The following is a 17,973-nucleotide window of genomic DNA, read 5'->3' on the forward strand; positions in this document are numbered from 1 at the left end:
ATTATCCTACTTTGTAGATGTAAACAAAGTGGGATCATTCGAAAATCACGTTACGCATTCTCTCTATTCATCACCCAGTAGAGCGTCCAATTTCCCGTCCCGGGAAAAAAATTCCCGGGAAATCCCGGGAATTCCCGGAAAAAAATATTTCCCGTTTCCCGGGAAATTTGTAAATTTCCCGGGAATTCCCGAAATGCAAGCGGAGGTATACATTTTCCTACCTTTCTGCACCAATGTATTGAAATTATACAAAAATAATAATTATTAAACTTTATTTATTTTATTCATTGCAATCTACTGTTCATATTGAACTAATTAGTTTGTCTGTAAATTTCATGTCAAGGTTTACTTCAGATAATATTTATTTTTGAAGTGAATTTGAATTGACATAATTAAATTTTTCAAAAAGGATTCTGCGAGACGAATTTGTTCAAAAGTATTCGAGAAATTACAGCTTGAAGCAGGGAAGGGAAATAAGTACCTGCACTTGAAGTAAGGTAACTACGATAAGCACCGAACTTTAAAATATTTGGGTGCGGTGCTGGTGCATATTTTTCAAACAAGGTAACTTTGACTTGTCTTTCTTTGTTACCACAGAAAAAATAACTGTTGTCAACATTGTCATTTAGAACTAGAGGGTGACGAGCGGAATTCCCGGAAAAAATTCCCGGGAAATCGACTATTTTTGGCCCTCTCGATTCCCGGGAAATTCGGTCGAGACTCCCGGGAAATTTTTAACTAATATAATATAAACTAAACAGAAAAAAAACATTTGAACAATTAAAAATTGTTTTGAACATTGAATGCTCAATGTTCGATGTTCAAGTTCGAATAAACCAATGCTTCTCTAATCTTAGTATTCAGAAAGTGTAAATTTTAACATGCCAAAATTCCAAAACTATAATTTAGAGAAGCAAAAAAATAAATTTGGACCCCAAAATTTACCTTAAAATATTAAGCAGTTACATCCCAGTAATGAAACCAAACGTTTTATTTTCAAATATTTTTTTGTAATTTATTTCTAAGAGGGTAAAGATTTTTCAAGTTGAGTTCAATTCTCATGTCTTCTCTTGAGCATAGCAATCCTCATAATCTAGTTTTTTTAAAGAACGTATGGATTTTCTTGATAACTGTAAATATTTCTTCAATGAATAAAAACAGTTGACCTTAAAAATTACTAAAAAAGGGTTTAATTTGTTGTTTTGTGTCGTTGTTTATATCATATTGCAAAATTCCCGATACTGGGAAATTATATATTAGCTGTACTGCCGTTCTACGCATAATTGTCCCATGTCAGTTTTGGACGATTTTGACTTTATGACATTTTTAAGATTAGTTTGATGTGTACTTTAAGAAAAACACATAAAATCTGGTACTTTGTTCGGAAACTCATCAAAAACAACACCAAGTCTGTTTGTCCCATCGTTAAACTTCTACGCATAATTGTCCCACCAAGTATTTTCTTACACGGAATCATTGGTTTTACTAAGCATTATGCCTTGTTTACCTGTTGTATAGCAAGAGAATCACAAATAAGGGTGATAAACTGCTAACTGGGGCGATTAGGGACACATAGAGCGAATAGGAACCCACGGGACAATTATGCGTAGAAACACAGAAATCGGTCGAAAAAATTCAATCGCGTTTTTCTCAGTTGCACTTTTTTGAACATGGGACAATTATGCGTAGAACGGCAGTGTATTAGTTATTTTTTAAAAAAATCTAATAACCAGTTTGTGCAACTTTTGAAAAATCACTCAGCGCGAATTAAGATTCGTAAATATTCTAAACTATAATTTTGAGTTTTAAAAAAACTTAAGAATCGATTTTGTATTTGCAGATTCAGAATAAAATCAAAAGGTTTTCTATAGAACCTCCAAATAATGAGAATTAGTATGAATTAATTAAAAAGAAACAAATTTAATACTTTTCATTTTAAATTTTGAGACTATTGGCAAAATAAAAAAAAAACTCCCGGGTCTCGGGAATTCCCGGGAAATGGCCAAATTCAACTCTCGATTCCAGGGAAATTGGAAATCTCGAGAATCGTCATCCTCTATTTAGAACCTAATTTTTGGTCAGTTCGTAGCAGATTCTGTGCTTCTTGAGGAGTAATGGCATGTTAAAATGTGGCCAAAATTAGACATCAGTGACCGAATTGTGAGTGGGGAGAATAGATCTTGAGAAGATGACGGCTTCTAGTACTTTTTTGAGCAGACTTCAGAATTGGCGACATTATTTCAACTTTTACCCGGAATAGGGTCAATTGGGTTATTTTTTATTAAGGGTCAATTGGCGTGGAGACACCAAATCCTTCAAAAAGATGAGGCAGAAGAGTGTGAAAATGAACCGTGAGTAATACAGGATGTTCCGAGGGATGTTCTTGGTGCAGCTGTTTAGATCTAATGAAAAGCCACTTTGAACGAAGGACACAATCCCCTTGTGCACCTCGATTTCTGTAAGAATCGTTTCAAAATGTCATCCGCCAATTCTCGCAAGGTTAAACCCGTGCTGAGGGAAATGCTGCAGCAATTTTTCCCGTTTTCAAAAAATGCCAAGAAGCAAGAAGGTTGAAATTTAAACTAACAGCTATAGCAATTATCTTGAAATCTACATACAAATTTAAATAAAATAAAAACGTTAAAAAATAAGCACCTCCAAACTGGGGTGCTTATTATAAGCACCCAAAATAATGGGTTCTGGTGACAACTAAAGCACTGCACCTTTGATATTTCGCAAAACATGGTGCCTATGTTCGTTCTCTGCCTTGAAGTTATAAATTTATGAAGCACGTGAGCTATAAAAGGCGTAACAGCGTTAAATATAAAAAATATCGATTAATTTCAACCACTTCTACACTTAACTTAACTTAACAAAAATCAAACCTTAAATGAAACCATGAAAAAACGTTAAAAAAACAAATTCGTATAATATGGAATCAACCCAAAAAATGCCACCATATTTTCAAAACTCGCTTCATATATTTGAAAACTTTGAGTTGTGGTTTCATGAAATAGTGTTTCAAGTTTAAAAGCGCCAGAAATTAGATTTTTAAGGCAAATTCAATGATTATCTATTTATTCACATGTAGAAAATACTTATTCTGTTAGAAGTTATTTGCCATGATAAACAATATTTCTGCATGATTTTTTTTTCATTTCAATTTATGGTCACTGAGAAAAATTTAAAAGCAATTGTATGTTGCCATAGATTTTTACTGTTCAAACAATTTGATTAAAAAAATACTACTTCTCAACAAAAAATTCAGATTTTTTTTCGATTTGGTACGATTTAAAGACAGCCTAAAAAATTATAAAATTTATATATTTTCTCAAAGCTGGATGATTTTTTTTTACAAGCAGTCAAGCAATTAATTGATCCTAACACTTATTTTGATCATTAAAGTTGCTGTTCTATACAAATGTGTTGCAAAATATTGATCAGAAACAGGATCAGAATGATTTTCGTTGAATTTCAGATTTCCCGGGAATTCCCGGGATTTCCCGGGAAATTTGTTGAAAATTTCCCGTTTCCCGGGAATTTTGTAACCCCGGGAAATTGGACGCTCTATCACCCAGACAATAATCACTCACTAAACGCTCACAAATAACGACACAAAAAAAAAATAAAACAAGACTGCGCGCAAACTGCGCGTCTCCACTGCCACCGTTCTAATCATTGTGTTCAACTCGTTGCAAAACTTGATTTTATTTTTAAACTGGAGTTTTTGAAAATAAATAAAAAAAAAACTTTTCAAAGATAACTTTTAAACCAAAAAAATGGACAAAGAGTTTCTCAAAAATTAAAAATGTTACACCAATTTTTCAAATTGCGAATGTTTCAAAATCGTTTTTTTGCTTTATTCTTCATCGAACCGTGTGTGTGTGAGTCGTAATCTCCTTAAAATTAGTTCAACTTAACTAAACATTGTGAATAGTCGTAATAAATCGCTAATCAGATGGTTTACTCCTGGCGATTGCTGCTGCTTGCTTTGCTGCTCGGTGCCGCTGTTTAATGAACATTCACTGGGAACTCAAGAAGAAAAAAAAAACGCACTGCACTGTCCTCTTAGCGTAACTTTGTAATTTCATTTAACGGTTTGTGTGTGACTGTCTACGTTTTGATTGCTGCTTGCTCACATTGACGACGAGAGGCTGTTATTTTGTTTTATCTTTAAAAAAAATGAAAACTGTTCACAATTTGATGCATTTTTAACACGATTTTTTCTTTAACAATCCTGCCTCGCACCAGCCGAATTGGGGTTTCGCAAACAAAATAAAGTCGTAATAATAATGATAAATAGACAATTACAAATGTTGGCGCAGGCGCAGGCAAACGCCTCAAACTTTGACGTTCGCTGCTGCTGCTGCCTCAATTCTCGAGCGCAATTTTTTTTAATGGTTGAGAGGAAACTGGCTTAAGGACGTGTCCGGTGTGTGCGTGTGGTGCAAACGTTCTGGCGCAGGCTTCAAACGGAGATGAGGGGCGGTGTCTCTTACTGGTTACACTCAGTCAAGGTTCCTAGCTTTAACAACTCTCTAAATCGATTTGTTTATCAGTTTCAGCTTGTCCTTCAGCAGCTTCTTCAGCTCGGCAATCTCCAACTGGTGGCTGTCCATCAGGTTCATCCGCGCGGCAGATTCGCTCTTGCTCCCCAGCGACATCTGCTCCAGAGCGGCCGCCAGCGAGTCCGACAACAGGGGAAGTTCCCATGAAGCTACAACAATAAAACATCAATTACAAAACGAACCAACTTCGAACAAATCCGTTCAACTCACAGAGAACCGCCTCGCTCTCGACGAAGCCCGTTTTGAGCGCGCGAAGAACGTCGGAGACCAGCTGCAGGCGTGCCTTGTCCGTCATCAGGACGATCGGGGCTTCGTGGTTGTTTTGGTCGCCGGACGGGTCGACCTTCTTTTTGGGTTTGCGCGCCGGCTGAGACGGGGTTGGCGCTTGCGAGAACTTGTCGAAGCACACGGTGAACACAAACAGCACCAGGCAGGCGATCTGGAAGAGGAAACACGAACAAAATTTTCAATTTTTAATTTGGACTTCATTTTACTCGTATTCATTACAAGTTCAAGCCGTCATCGGGGCGCAATCAATGCTGTCGGCATAAGCACATAGTTGAGCTGATCTGTTGCAAATCATGCCTCTTGTGACGATACCCACTGTTCGCACAACTCCTTCAAAGTCGATATATTAGACAGCGCGTGAGATAAGCCGTTACCTTTGCTTCGACCAGCCGAGTCAGTTTGTCCGGGAATCCGTTCTCGTCCACAATCTGCTGAAAGCCTTGAGCTATATGAAGATGTGATGTGCGGGCACGTTGTACTCACGACATTTTCCACAGATCTGCCGGAGCAAGACAACTTGGTCCGTAGCGGCTCAGTAAACGTAACCGTAGAGTTGCGCCAGCTTGTGGTTCATCCTGCTCCTCCATACATTGTTCTCAACTACGCCGCCAATGATCGTCCTAAGCACTAGCCGTTCGAAAACCTCAAGCGCTTGCAGATTCTCCTCGAGCATCGTTGACAACGACCAGACCTAAAGGTGTTGTGGAGTCCATAGCAGGCACAACTACCGGTGATGATGCGCCTCCGATTTTTTCTGGTGCAGTTGTTGTCCGAGGTCACCAACAATCCGAGGTTTACAAACTCTCCACGACCTCGAACTCGTCTCCGTCGATCGTCACGCTCGGTCCTATGTGAGGCCTAAGGGACTTGGTTCCTCCTGCCAGCAGATACAACGTCTTCGCCACATTCACCCTCAATCGAACCTTCTCCGCTTCTCGCTTCAATGCAGTGTACTTCCTTGGCCATCTCTTCAAACGTTCTGGCGACAATTTCCATGTCGTCAGCAATAGCAGATGACCTGGCTGGATCGATTGTTTTTTGTTTTTTTTTTTCCAATTTCGTGTAATGTCTTTTATCACTCAGATTGCATCAACTTTAGGACAATGGAACCATTTTCTATTCCACACACATATTGGCGAGGTTAAACCGCGACCAGATTCACGTTACTTTTGATTAGATTTATCATATGCGGCCCAAAGTGATCCCATGTGAATGCGTACCGATAATGAAGATGACCGACCGTGATAACGTGCTCTTTCTCTCAGTACCATCCTGGCTCACTTCTTCTCCAACGGACGTTGCCGTACGAACTTCTTGCAGCTTCGTTAAAACTCGTTGATGTTGCTTGTCGTCTATGCATTCTCTGGAAGCTGGTTGTAATGTTTAAATCCTTTGTAAAAAAGCGAGGTCTGCATGCCTTTTTCCAGTTCTGCAATCTAAGATCGTCAGCTCCTCTAGTGTCATGCTCATGGATATCTCTTCCTGGCGCCATCCTTTTTCCATACGATAAACAAACACAAGGTATTCGTGTACTAGACTCTTTGCTTCACCGACATTCACTGCAATCATTCGAGCATACTCCGTCGAGGCGTCAGTCGATCAGGCGCATTATTTTACTCTGTAGCACCTGCGTACTTTTCAGTTGTCATTCTATACAACAAACTATTTTCACTTCAACAGCAACAAAAACAACCTTCAGCAGCACACCAGTACGATCAATGAACGCCATCAGTTGTTCCTTCACGATTGTCTCCATGACCTTCTCGTACAGCGGCAACATGCTGATAGGCCTGTGGTCCTTCGGATTCTTGGATTTCGGAATTCTTCGGGATGGGAATACACCTCGATACAGCGACTTGTTTACGATATCCAGCAACTCAACCGCAACCACGTCCAAAGCATCCATCGTGACCCGTTTCGTGACATTTACAACTCCATCACAATTCTTATAAGTTGTCAAACAGAGGACAAATATACCGTCGCCTTGTCGCAGTCCTTTGCGCGATTCGATCGGGTCGGACATCGCTCCGGAAATCTTCACGCTGCACATTGCCCCGTCCATCGTTGATTTCACCATTCTGACCAGCATTCCGAGAAATCCGTTCGCGTGCATGATCGACCGAGTCGTAAGCGGCTTTGAAATTGATGAACAGGTGGTGCGTCGGGTTCTGGTACTCGCGACATTTTTGGAGGATTTGGCGCAGCAAAAAGATTTTGTCCGTCCCAACAAAATCCTTAGCTCGCTCCGACAGACGACTTTTTTGGCGGCGTTGAGAATGGTGATGGCTCGGTAGTTCTCTGTTTTGTTTCGTGAGACCTAATTTATTTAATACTTGCTTGTTCGAGTGTCAGATGTATCATGGTAAAAATTTGGCTAACCATTTCATGGTTGCTTCGATTGCTTGAAGTCCGGGTTGTGCAACATCTGTCCATTAAGGCCAGCACAGATGTGACTTAAAGAGATCCAGGTCGTTGGCCATCTTCAAGCAGTGCGCAGCATACAGCTGCTTGCTTTTGGACCGGCAGGGTAATGGCGACTGAGCTTAACGGCTTGTGTTCCACCATGGTGGTGTCATGCTTGCGGTTTTGGAGGCGATGACATTCAGTGATTAGTGCTTCCATAGTGCATGCGCCCTCCGCGTTTGCCTCGAGCAAGGACAGAAGTCTTGTGCGGATGTCGGCATCTTTGGAAGACCGCAGATGAACAGCAGACTCTTGAACTGGTCCGCCGAGAGTTTCTTGAGTTCGAAGTCTGCGAAGTGCTTGTTGAAGATGCCAGCGTATGTCACGAAGTCGTCTGACTCGGTTTTGGACAGTTGGGGCTCTTCAACGTCTCCTTGAACTCGATGTCACGGGGATTTTTCGGGGGCACGAAGTTGACGTTCTTGTCTTGTGCAAGGCCACGTTGAGGCTTCTCGACAGTAACCGAACTTTAGCTGCGTTGTCCAGCTTCGCGCCGTTCTTGAGAAAGAGGTCCTCGTATTTGCGGTACCACCGGTCAAATATGAGTCAGTCAGTAGACGAACTCCCGGATGCTGGACGCCAGCATTTCGATTATGAATAGCGGATCGTTTGAAGACCGACTGAAACCGGCTTGCAGGTTGAAACGCTCCAGCATCTCCATCATCCTTGCGTTCTGGACCTCCAGCCGCTCGTTCTGCTGGAGAGATCGTTCGTACAACAGCATAACGTCGGCCTGAACGTTGTTCACTTCCGACATTCTTGAGATCCGCCACTCTTCTTCAAGGTAAAAATCTTACTTTTCCTGGTCGCCAATATTGTGTTTCGCGAGAGTTCATTTATTTGATTCAAGTTTCCTCCGTCGCGTCATGAAACCGTTCCGGGATTGGCTAAGTTTCTTGTAGAACTTACGCGTTTCGTTGGAACAATACAGCTGTTCCATGTTTGTGGCACTTCAACTCTTCCAGGCGGCGCTTCTTATACCGGAAGAGTTGGGTTTGCTGTCTTCGCAACTGTTTGTACGACTCCTTGTTCCCACGGGTGTTGTGCTGCAGCCACTTGTCCCGCGCTGCTTTCTTCTCGTCCCAAATCGCCTGACATTCTTCGTCGAACCAGCGCCCGAGGCCGCTGCGTTGATGGCAGGCCTCCAGAAGGGCTTCGACGAGCTCACCCTCGTCAGGCAGCGCAGCTTCGAGTTTCCGCGCGTACTGGGTAGCGACCCCGTGGTCCTTGAGTCACTCCATGTTATACCGCTGCGTTCGACGGTACCGGATCTTTTGACCTCGGACAGGCGTTGGAGCAGCTTTACCTCCACCAGATAGTGGTCCGAGTCGATGTCCGCGCCACGGTAGGTTCTGACGTCGATTATGTCCGAGAAGTGCCGACCATCAATGAAAACATGGTCTATTTGCGTGTCCGTGTCGTTTGGTGATCTCCAGGTGTACTTGTAGAGGAGGCTGTCTTGGAAGAAGGTACTACGTATGGCCATGTTTCGGGAGGTAGCAAAATCGATGAGTCGAACTCCGGGTCAACTTGAGCATTCAAGTCGTCGATGATTTGCAGTTCCATGTTCCGAATTTCCAATCGGTGTCCTTTTTGTGTGTAGCTATATGCTGTTTGTTGCGCATCCTCATTTCTTCTTGATTGATCGTTATTCCTGTGTTTTTCAAAAGATACATTAAACATGAAATAAGTTCTTACCTCAAGGCACGCATTGACCGTTTCGTGCACCTGCTTCCGGTTCCACAGCAAATCTCCGCTCTTGTTGTACTGCCCGATGCTGTCCGCCAGCAGCGCAAACAGCTCGTTCACACCCTTCACGCACGCTTCGGCGCCGCTCCTAATGGCGTCGTGCTTCTCCCCCTTCCACAGCGCCAGCAAAAAGTCCGCCACCGTCCGGAGCGTGCTCTCGTATGGCATCCGTAGTATTAAATGCAACCGCGACGGTAGCAAATTGACTAGAAATTTCGCACTCATCGGCTGCCGTCCCTTGGCGCGGATCCTCACAAACAGGTCCTCCCAGTGGCGTCGCATGTCCACGGCCGTCGTGTAGTCCTCGTCGGTGCCCTTGGTGAACAGTTCGATGAAGGAACTTGTGAGTCGCAGCAGTCCCGAGCGCAGTTCGAGCAGCTCAAACTCTTGGCTGTAGCTCTCCTGGCGGAACTCTTCCCGCTGCTGCTCGACCGTCTTCGGTTCCAGCGCCACGGCTAGGGTCTCGCCGTTCGTTTCGCCCGGGGGCAGTACCTTCGTGTAGTCCACCACCGGATCCCAGGTGACGAAGATGGTCAAGTCGCGGTTGTCGCTCAGCTCGTCCCACTTGATCCGGTCCTCGTGGGGCTTTATCCGCATCAGCCGGTACGCGGAGAGATTCTGGGCCAGCGTTCCGCTGAAGCAGACCATCTCCAGCAGCAGCGCCTCGACCGAGATCAGCGTAAAGTGCAAGCTGTTCGACAGTCGATCCCGAAAGTCCAAAAACTCAATCAGCTTCGAGAAGGAACCAAAGTTGTACGACGTCTTGAGGAACTCCACGCTGTTCTGGTGGTCGTTGATGAAAAAGTTCAACGTCTGGTCGAACAAATGCTTCGTCGGTCCCGGCAGTCCGCCGCTGCAGAGTTGCGCACAGTGCAGGTAGCCGAGCGAGTCCAGCTGGATGTGTTTGATGTCGAGCGATTCGTACATTTTGTGGGCGGCATCGAGCAGACCTAACCGGTGGAAGGCCTGCAGTGCGAGCAGCTTGGCGTGAAAGTTGTTGATGCTGTTCGAGAGCAGATGGTGCAGCAGGCAGAGTGCCTCCACCAGGGGTTCCGAGCGCTGCAGGTGCCACGCGCGGTCGTACATGATGTGCACTGGGGGGAGAAGAGAAACATTTATGGATCAAAACTTGAAAACTTGGGAACTCCTTCTAACTCACCCGCCAGCAGCGCGTACGGATCCGACGGGCCCATATCCGTCGGCAGCAGTCCCTGCCCAAACGCACTGAACCCGTGCTCGTAGTGCAGCGTGAGCGCCGTATACAGCGCCGTCAAATGTTCCTCCGTCAGTGCCGCGTGCGCCCCACAAAAGCGCGCAATCTGCAGCGAGCAGATGTGGCGTTGCATGTGCTCCTTCTAAAAATAGCCATCAATTAAAAAACTCGCCATTGCGTTCGACCACAGTTCCACTCACATTGCTCGGCAGCGTCACCGGGTTGATGCGGCACTCCTGCATGAGTTTGGCCGCGAAGCCGGGCCGCTTGGCCGGTTCCACGTACTCCAGGAACAGCTTCAGGTCGTTGGCGCAGCACGTCTTGTCGCCAAACATGCGGAAGTAGTCGAGCAGCAGGTCCGTTAGCTCGCCAAACAGCTGCTCCCGGTCGTACCGGTTCTCCACCATCAGCCGGTTCAGCTCGAGCCGGGCCAGGTAGGGCCCGCGGTGCTTGCGCGGCTGCGATTCCATGATCTTGAAGGTGAGAAGTTGATTTAAGATAAGTGTAACAAAGGGTGTATAACGGCGACAACTCACCCCGCAGATAAACTCGTGGCACATGTCGACGGTGTGGTCCGTTTCCGGTGGCTTCTCCTGGCTCTTGATGAGTTCGAACGTCGACTGGATGTAGTCCTGGTAGTAGTCCCACCGGTCCGGGCTGAAAAAGAAGGCAAACAGTTCAAAACCCAACCTCTCTCAACCAAACCCCCTCGTTCTTACTCCGCCTCCAGCAGCGTCTTCATCAGCTTGTTCAGATCGCCCCACTTGTTGAGTCGCTTCAGCAGGTCAATCTTGATCGAGTGCGGCGCGCCCGGGTACAGCTTCTGGCACACCGAACCCTCCAAAAACTCCAGCATCTCCTGGTACTTTTCCTGGTACTGCAAGATCTGCAGGTACAGCTGCACCTCCTGCGACGCCTCGAGCTTGTTCTCCGCGATCAGCTTGTCCACCATGCGTTGGGCCAGCGAAAGCAGCAACTTGCTCTTTTGCTGGTCGTTCCGGTCGGGTCCCCGCAGCGCCTGCAGCACCACGCTCATAACCGCCCAAAAGTAGAACGGATTGCGCGGTTTCAGCTTGTACAGCTGCAGCGCCACCGTTTGCTGCGCCTTGAAGTCGTTGACGCGCATGTGGGCGATAAACAGCTGCGACAGAAGCTCCTCGTTGCCCGGGTGCAGCTTCGAGGCGTTCGTGAACAGCGCGCAGATCTTGTCCAGCTGGTCCGTCTCCTTGTAGCACAGCGTCATCACGTGCAGCGTCGTCGACTCGGAGGGCGTTTCCGCTTCCAGGGCTTTGATGAGGGTGGCGCTTTCCTCGTCGCGGCCCAGCCGGATGTACGCCCATGCCTTGAGCGCCCGGCCGCACTGGATGGTGGGGTTCTTCTTGAGCACCTTCTCGACGTCCTGCAGCGCTTTCTTGTAGTTGCCGATTTCGATCGATTCTGGGAAAAGGGAAGAGCAAATGTTTTTTCCTTATATTCTTTTTTCCAGGAGTCGGAGTTGGAATTGCCAAAAAAGGTACTCGACTCAGCAGCCCTAGTTTTTAAAATACTAGTTTATACAACGAGGTTTTTTTCAGCACGAGTTGCACATTTAGCCAATAAAGCTCAAGTTTTCCACCGAGTTTCATCCTACAATTTTTGTGAGCGAGTTGTGGCGCTATTACCATGGCATATACGTATACGGATTAATTATAATATTTTAAATTAAAACATACACATTCAAAAACTCAGCTAAAACTAAACTTTGAACATGTTTAGCGATTTGCTATTTATAGTTTTTTCTCGTTTAATTTTGTACATTTTGATGAATAAATTACGCATAAAACACATTGTATGGCAAGAAACTAATTTTAAATACTTTCTTTAGTTGATAGCTTCCAAAGTTATGAGCGCTTAACGAACCCTTCCGCGCTGGCAACTCTGCAAAATAATCAAATCGGCAATCACGGCACTCACAAAATCACTCACGCTCACATCTGTCCCACTCGCACCAACTGCTGTGCCGCCTGCGAGTGATTGAAATAAACAATAACCTCTCTCTTTTCGCGAGATTGCGATGACAAAAAAAAAAACAAAAAACATCGCACAGAGTAAAAGATTATTCTGGTCAAAAATCAGAGAAACAAAATTACTCTAAAAAAGTAGTTTTCTCAAACCAAACATCAATCAACACAAATCACACGTACAGTTAAGGGTTTTCCATTCACAAATAACATTTCCCCAACAAAAAACCCACCCCATTTAACTCACCAAAAATTGGCCGGAGCCTTCGCTCGACGACGAGCTCCACGTTTTGCATGTTTCGAGTGGCGGCGGCAGCCGGTGGTCAGTCCGGGGTGGGAACGGGCAGCAATCGCAGGTTAAACGAACTCGGTGCGTAAAGTTCCGCTGGAAGCCGGCCTAGCTGTCTCGCACGATTAGGCACGAAATTTTCGTGAAATTAAAAACCGCACGCAAAAATTCACCAACCCGAACAACTCGCGGAACGGTCGAAATGTCAGAAAAAGTCTGACGTTGCGATGTTTTTCTGGAGTTGTTTTTTTTTGTTGCCATTCAAGAATTTGGTCGATGAGGCTCAATACTGGGGTAAAACACGGAAAGAGCGAGAAATATATATTTTTTTTTTCAAAAATCTAATGAATCAATACCGGTCACGAGAAATTCTAGCAGAGTTGGTTCTGCTAGAATCCTGCTAGAATGATTCTAGCAGGCCTGTCAGGATTATGTAAGATTTTTGCTAGAATATTCTAACAGAGCGAAATCTGCTAGATTTCTGTAAGAAGGGTGTACCCCATTTGGCATAATGGACATTTGGCATAACGGGTTTTCAATATGGACGTTTGGCATAATGGACGTTTGGCATAATTGGTCCAAGACATCAGGGACGTTTGGCATAATGGACATTTGGCATAATGGACGTTTGGCATAATTCGTTCAAAAACCATCAAGGACGTTTGGCATAATGGACATTTGGCATAATTATTACTAGCTTGTTTTTTGTTAAGTATTTGTCATTTTCACGAATGAAAATGTATATTTTTTACCTTTTTATATTTCTTTAAGAGGTTATCATTTTTTTCTATAAAAATTAGGTATCTCTATATTTTTTCCCCAATAGTAAATTCTTTCCTTTTTGAATAATTCACAATAAATCTTTTCAATGAAATTTTGATATTTTTATTAAATAATTAGTATACAGCCATTCCACAGACAAACAGACGTGCAACTCTTTTTCAAACCATCGCCAACTAAAACCGTCATTTCAAATTCAAATCAGTCAAAAAATGGATGCCGTAGTACCGCAACAAGACACGAACGTCGTCGGTGGCGCCACCGTATCCCTTGGCCCTTTGACGTTTCAGTGCATCACCGTGTGTGTGTGCAATGTTTTCTTTATAGCCAACACGTGGGGAGAAAATCCAATGTTGCATTGTTAATTTGATTTGGTTAACTGCGGTAGATTTTCTTGAAATAATTCGATATGGTAGAAGTGTGACTTTCGGTCGATGACATCTTGACCAACGATCTGTTGTTTGGTAAAGAGACTTGGAGGAGGAGACAAAGACACGACACTGGAGTTCAAGGCAGTCCAGAGTAGATTAACTGAACATTTTGAAAACAGGATATGTAAAAGAATAATCTTACGCAACTTGCCCATCACACCGGTTCGCATCTTATTTCCTAAACAAAACTGCAGGTCACGGGGCAGAACATGCTGCGGAATACTAGGTGGAATGTTATTATGATGGGAGTTTAGCAAGATTATTCAACTTTCCAGCCCATCTTTTGCGAATTTTCTGGGCATAGAATGAGAAAACAAAATCGACAGCAAACATAAACAAACACCTGTCAGTTTTCATTCGTACACGCTTAGAGGGAAAAATGGGTACACGCTCAATATGGTTTATCGAAATGATGATGTTTTCGCAACAGGACTGCAGATAGCGCTAGTGTGCAGCCCAATTTCGAACTTTCTTTGGTAAACGATGGATTTTTTGATAAAATCAATGATGATTCACGTCTGTTTGTCTGTGGCCATTCCACGTCAAACAGGAAGTCTCCAAATCAAAACTGCTTCGATTTGGCTCAAATTTGGAGTGGGGGTTCTTTGGCCCAAATAATTAGACCCGTATTTTTTGTTTGGCGATTAGGGTGGTCCTATCCGAAATAGGGTGATCCAAAAAAATGCGTTTTTCGTCGATTTTCGCAAAAACCACATTTTTCAAAAAATCATATCTCCGGAACGGCTGAACCAATTTTGGAGCGCCACAATTCGAAAGAAAGGTTATAAGTTGGGTTTTTAAGGAAAAATATGTTGAGGTCCAAAAAAACTAGCTGAATATGAAAATTTCATTTGCCGATTTCAAGGTCTCGGGACCAAAGAGCCTGTGTCTGAAAATATTTTTCCCTGATTCCTTGTAATATTTTACATAACATATCAAAAAATTGCGAATATCCATTAACACGTTTCGAAGATATGATTTTTTGAACATAAAAATCAACTTTTTCACTAAAACTGTGATAACTCAATACATGTTTAGGTACCAAAATTTTCATAATTGAAAGACGCAACTTTTGGTAAGGGGTTGGAAACTCTAAGAGCTATAATTATTATGAATAACCCTCGTGTTAACCAGTATATCAAAATATATGTTAGTATACTTATTATTTCTGTCGGTGCAAGTAGGCGTCCTGATTGAGGACCCAATCGTAGTAGACGTAATTGATGACGGAAAATAAAATTATCATTCTTGTTCAAACCACTGAGCTGAGTAGTTTACTTTTTACGAGCTCTACCACATTCTAGAATGTTATTGGCCCAGATTCAAGAATTTAAAAAAGATGAATCCGCAAGTCAACGGTCAAGTTCAAGACAACCCTCAAGCCCCGCAGCAAGTTCCCCATCACTCAAACATGCTCAGTCTCCCGTCGATTGAACGTTTAACCGGCCGGGACAATTGGTCGACGTGGAAATTCGCTGTTGAGACGTTCTTGGAACTGGAGGAGCTTTGGGAAGTTGTGAAGCCAACGTTGAACGCTGACGGAACCTTGCCACCGATTGACGAACGGAAGTGCCGCAAAGCACGCGGCAAGATTATCCTACTTCTAGACCCAACGGTCTATGTGCACGTGAAGGGCGTCAAGACAGCTCGTGAAGCCTGGTCGAAGCTGGAAGCGGCTTTCGAGGACGCGGGACTGATGCGGCGCGTTGGTCTTCTACGGAAGCTGATTACGACGACCCTCACGGCATGCGGTTCTATGGAGATCTACGTGAACGAAATCGTGTCCACCGCTCACCAGATCCGTGGCGTTGGATTTGATGTCAGCGAGGAATGGGTCGGAACTTTCCTACTCGCTGGTCTTCCGGAAGAGTACAAGCCGATGTTGATGGCCCTGGAAAATTCTGGTCTAGCTATTACCGGGGACAGCATCAAGACGAAGTTACTCCAGGAAATGCATTCGGTTCCGGAGAAGACTGCGTTCGTCGGACGAAAACCGTATCCGCCGAAGCAGAAGCCCAGCGCAGCCCAAGGACGGTCAGCTGAGCAACAACCGAAAGGACCGAAGTGCAAGCGTTGCCATCGACACGGACACGTTGCCAGGGACTGCCAATCAAGAACTGGTTCAGCCTTCGCAACGGTGTTGGCGACGAACGAAGGTTTTGAAGATGACAGCTGGATTTTGATTCGGGAGCATCGGAGCATTTCACGAAGAATCGTAGCCTGCTGACTAGTGAACGGGCGGCGAGCGGTGTCGTTATGGCAGCTGACAAGCAACCGATGAACATCGTAGCCACTGGAACTGTCCAGCTCAAGCCGAAGTGTAACTCCGAAAGCCTGCCGATTGAAATCAATCACGTCAAGTTCATCCCTTCGATGTCAAACAAAACGGTATGGCCGAGCGGGTCAACCGTACCTGTGTGGAGCGAGCACGCTGTATGCTATTCGAAGCGAGGCTGCCGAAGTCATTTTGGGCGGAGGCGGTATCAGCTGCGATTTATCTCATCAACCGTTCGCCCACCAAAGGTCACAACCTCACGCCAGAAGAAGCTTGGAGTGGACGCAAGCCTGACCTGTCGCATGTTCGAGTGTTCGGGATCAAGGCGATGGCACACATTCCAAAGCAGAAACGCAAGAAGTGGGACGAGAAATCGAAGGAGACCATCCTTGTCGGCTTCGACGAGCACACCAAGGGGTACCGTCTCTACGATCCTGTGAAGAAGAGCGTTTTCAAAAGCCGAGACGTTATCTTCATTGGCGAAGCAGGACGACCAGAGACTTCGAAACCAGCCGAAAGCAGCAACCCGAAGCGAGTGCGTACTTTCGTGAGTCTGGAGTTTGACAACATCTCGGAACCTGTAGCTGAACCTATCGTGCAGGAGATGCCACCTGCGGCTAACCCGGAGATACCTGACGCTGAACGCGATGATGTTCCAGAGCAACCAGCTGCGTTGGCACATTCCGAACCGGAGGTCGTGCCACATGCGACCGAGCCAGAGACGTCTAAAGATGAAGAGTCGGAGTCCGAAGCTGAATTTTTCTCGCAAGTTGAATCAAGCGTTGGCGAGAGCTCGGACGACAGTGACGTGACGATCTTGGCGCTCCCCCCGCGAAAAACTGTATATCCACCCGAGTCACAGGTGTTGAGGCGCAGCGGCAGGGAGCGCGCCGTCCCAGGCAAGTACAAAAATTATGTCCTTCCGAGCAAAGGCTTGCCGTTCCATCACTCCACAGATAACCCATCTTCTGACGATTTTGCGGGAGCCGGCCCCAGCAGCGTTAAACATGGACTCAAGGCGAGCAAGGGTGCTACCAAGAAGTCGACGGACCCTCGAACGGTGGCCGAGGCACTGCGCAGCGACGAAGCTGATCTGTGGCGGACCGCCATGGGCGAAGAGCTCCAGGCGCTGATGGACAACAACACGTGGGAGCTGGTGCAGCTTCCTGCGGACAAGAAGGCGATCGGTTGCAAATGGTTGTTTAAAACCAAACGTGACGAGCACGGACGTGTAGTTCGTCACAAGGCACGGATCGTGGCTCAAGGATTTACGCAAAAATACGGCACGGACTACGATGAAGTTTTCGCACCTGTGGCGAAGCAGGTGACTTTCCGAGTGCTGCTAACCATTGCGTGCCGCAGGAACTCCGTTGTCAAGCATGTCGACGTTAAAACGGCTTATCTGAACGGCGAACTGGAGGAAACGATTTTCATGCGGCAACCCGAAGGTTACACCACCGGCGACGAACGGACCGTTTGTCGTTTGAGGAGGAGTCTGTACGGTTTGAAGCAGTCCGCACGTGTTTGGAACTTGTTTGGAACCGTAAGGTGGACTCAACTTTCAAGTCGATCGGATTCCAGCAGTCGAAATTGGATCCTTGCCTGTACATGCGACGCCAAAATGATACGTTTGCGTACATTCTAATCTACGTCGATGATATGGTCATCGTCACGCAGACCGAGGAGGAGTTCAACGCCATCTTCGAGAGTCTGCAGCGGAAATTTACCGTAACCAACCTCGGTGATATCCGACACTTTCTCGGAATGGAAGTCGAGAGAAGCGATGCCGGTTACAAGCTGAACCAAGCGACGTACATCCGGAAGCTGGTACAACGGTTTAATCTGGAGCAAGCGAAGCCGTCCAAGGTACCACTCGACCCCGGCTACCTGCAGCAGAATGAGGAGGAGTGCAAGCCA

At 45.4% G+C, this 17,973-nt stretch overlaps 1 protein-coding gene across 1 annotated transcript; it reads right to left on the reverse strand.

Moving 5' to 3' along the window:
* Window positions 1-4,010: 4,010 nt before the first annotated feature.
* Window positions 4,011-12,785, reverse strand: LOC6042264 (phagocyte signaling-impaired protein). Its single transcript, XM_038262528.1, has 8 exons — window positions 12,529-12,785; window positions 11,001-11,718; window positions 10,818-10,938; window positions 10,482-10,754; window positions 10,228-10,423; window positions 9,018-10,162; window positions 4,779-5,007; window positions 4,011-4,717 (listed from the first exon to the last, which is right to left on the reverse strand). Exons 1-8 carry the CDS (start codon window positions 12,575-12,577, stop codon window positions 4,539-4,541), a joined length of 2,910 nt encoding a protein of 969 aa, XP_038118456.1. The 5' UTR covers window positions 12,578-12,785; the 3' UTR covers window positions 4,011-4,538.
* Between the last annotated feature and the right edge of the window lie 5,188 nt (window positions 12,786-17,973).

The sequence above is a fragment of the Culex quinquefasciatus genome, chromosome 3, assembly GCF_015732765.1.
Source record: "Culex quinquefasciatus strain JHB chromosome 3, VPISU_Cqui_1.0_pri_paternal, whole genome shotgun sequence".
In the NCBI taxonomy this organism is placed as follows: Eukaryota; Metazoa; Arthropoda; class Insecta; order Diptera; family Culicidae; genus Culex; species Culex quinquefasciatus.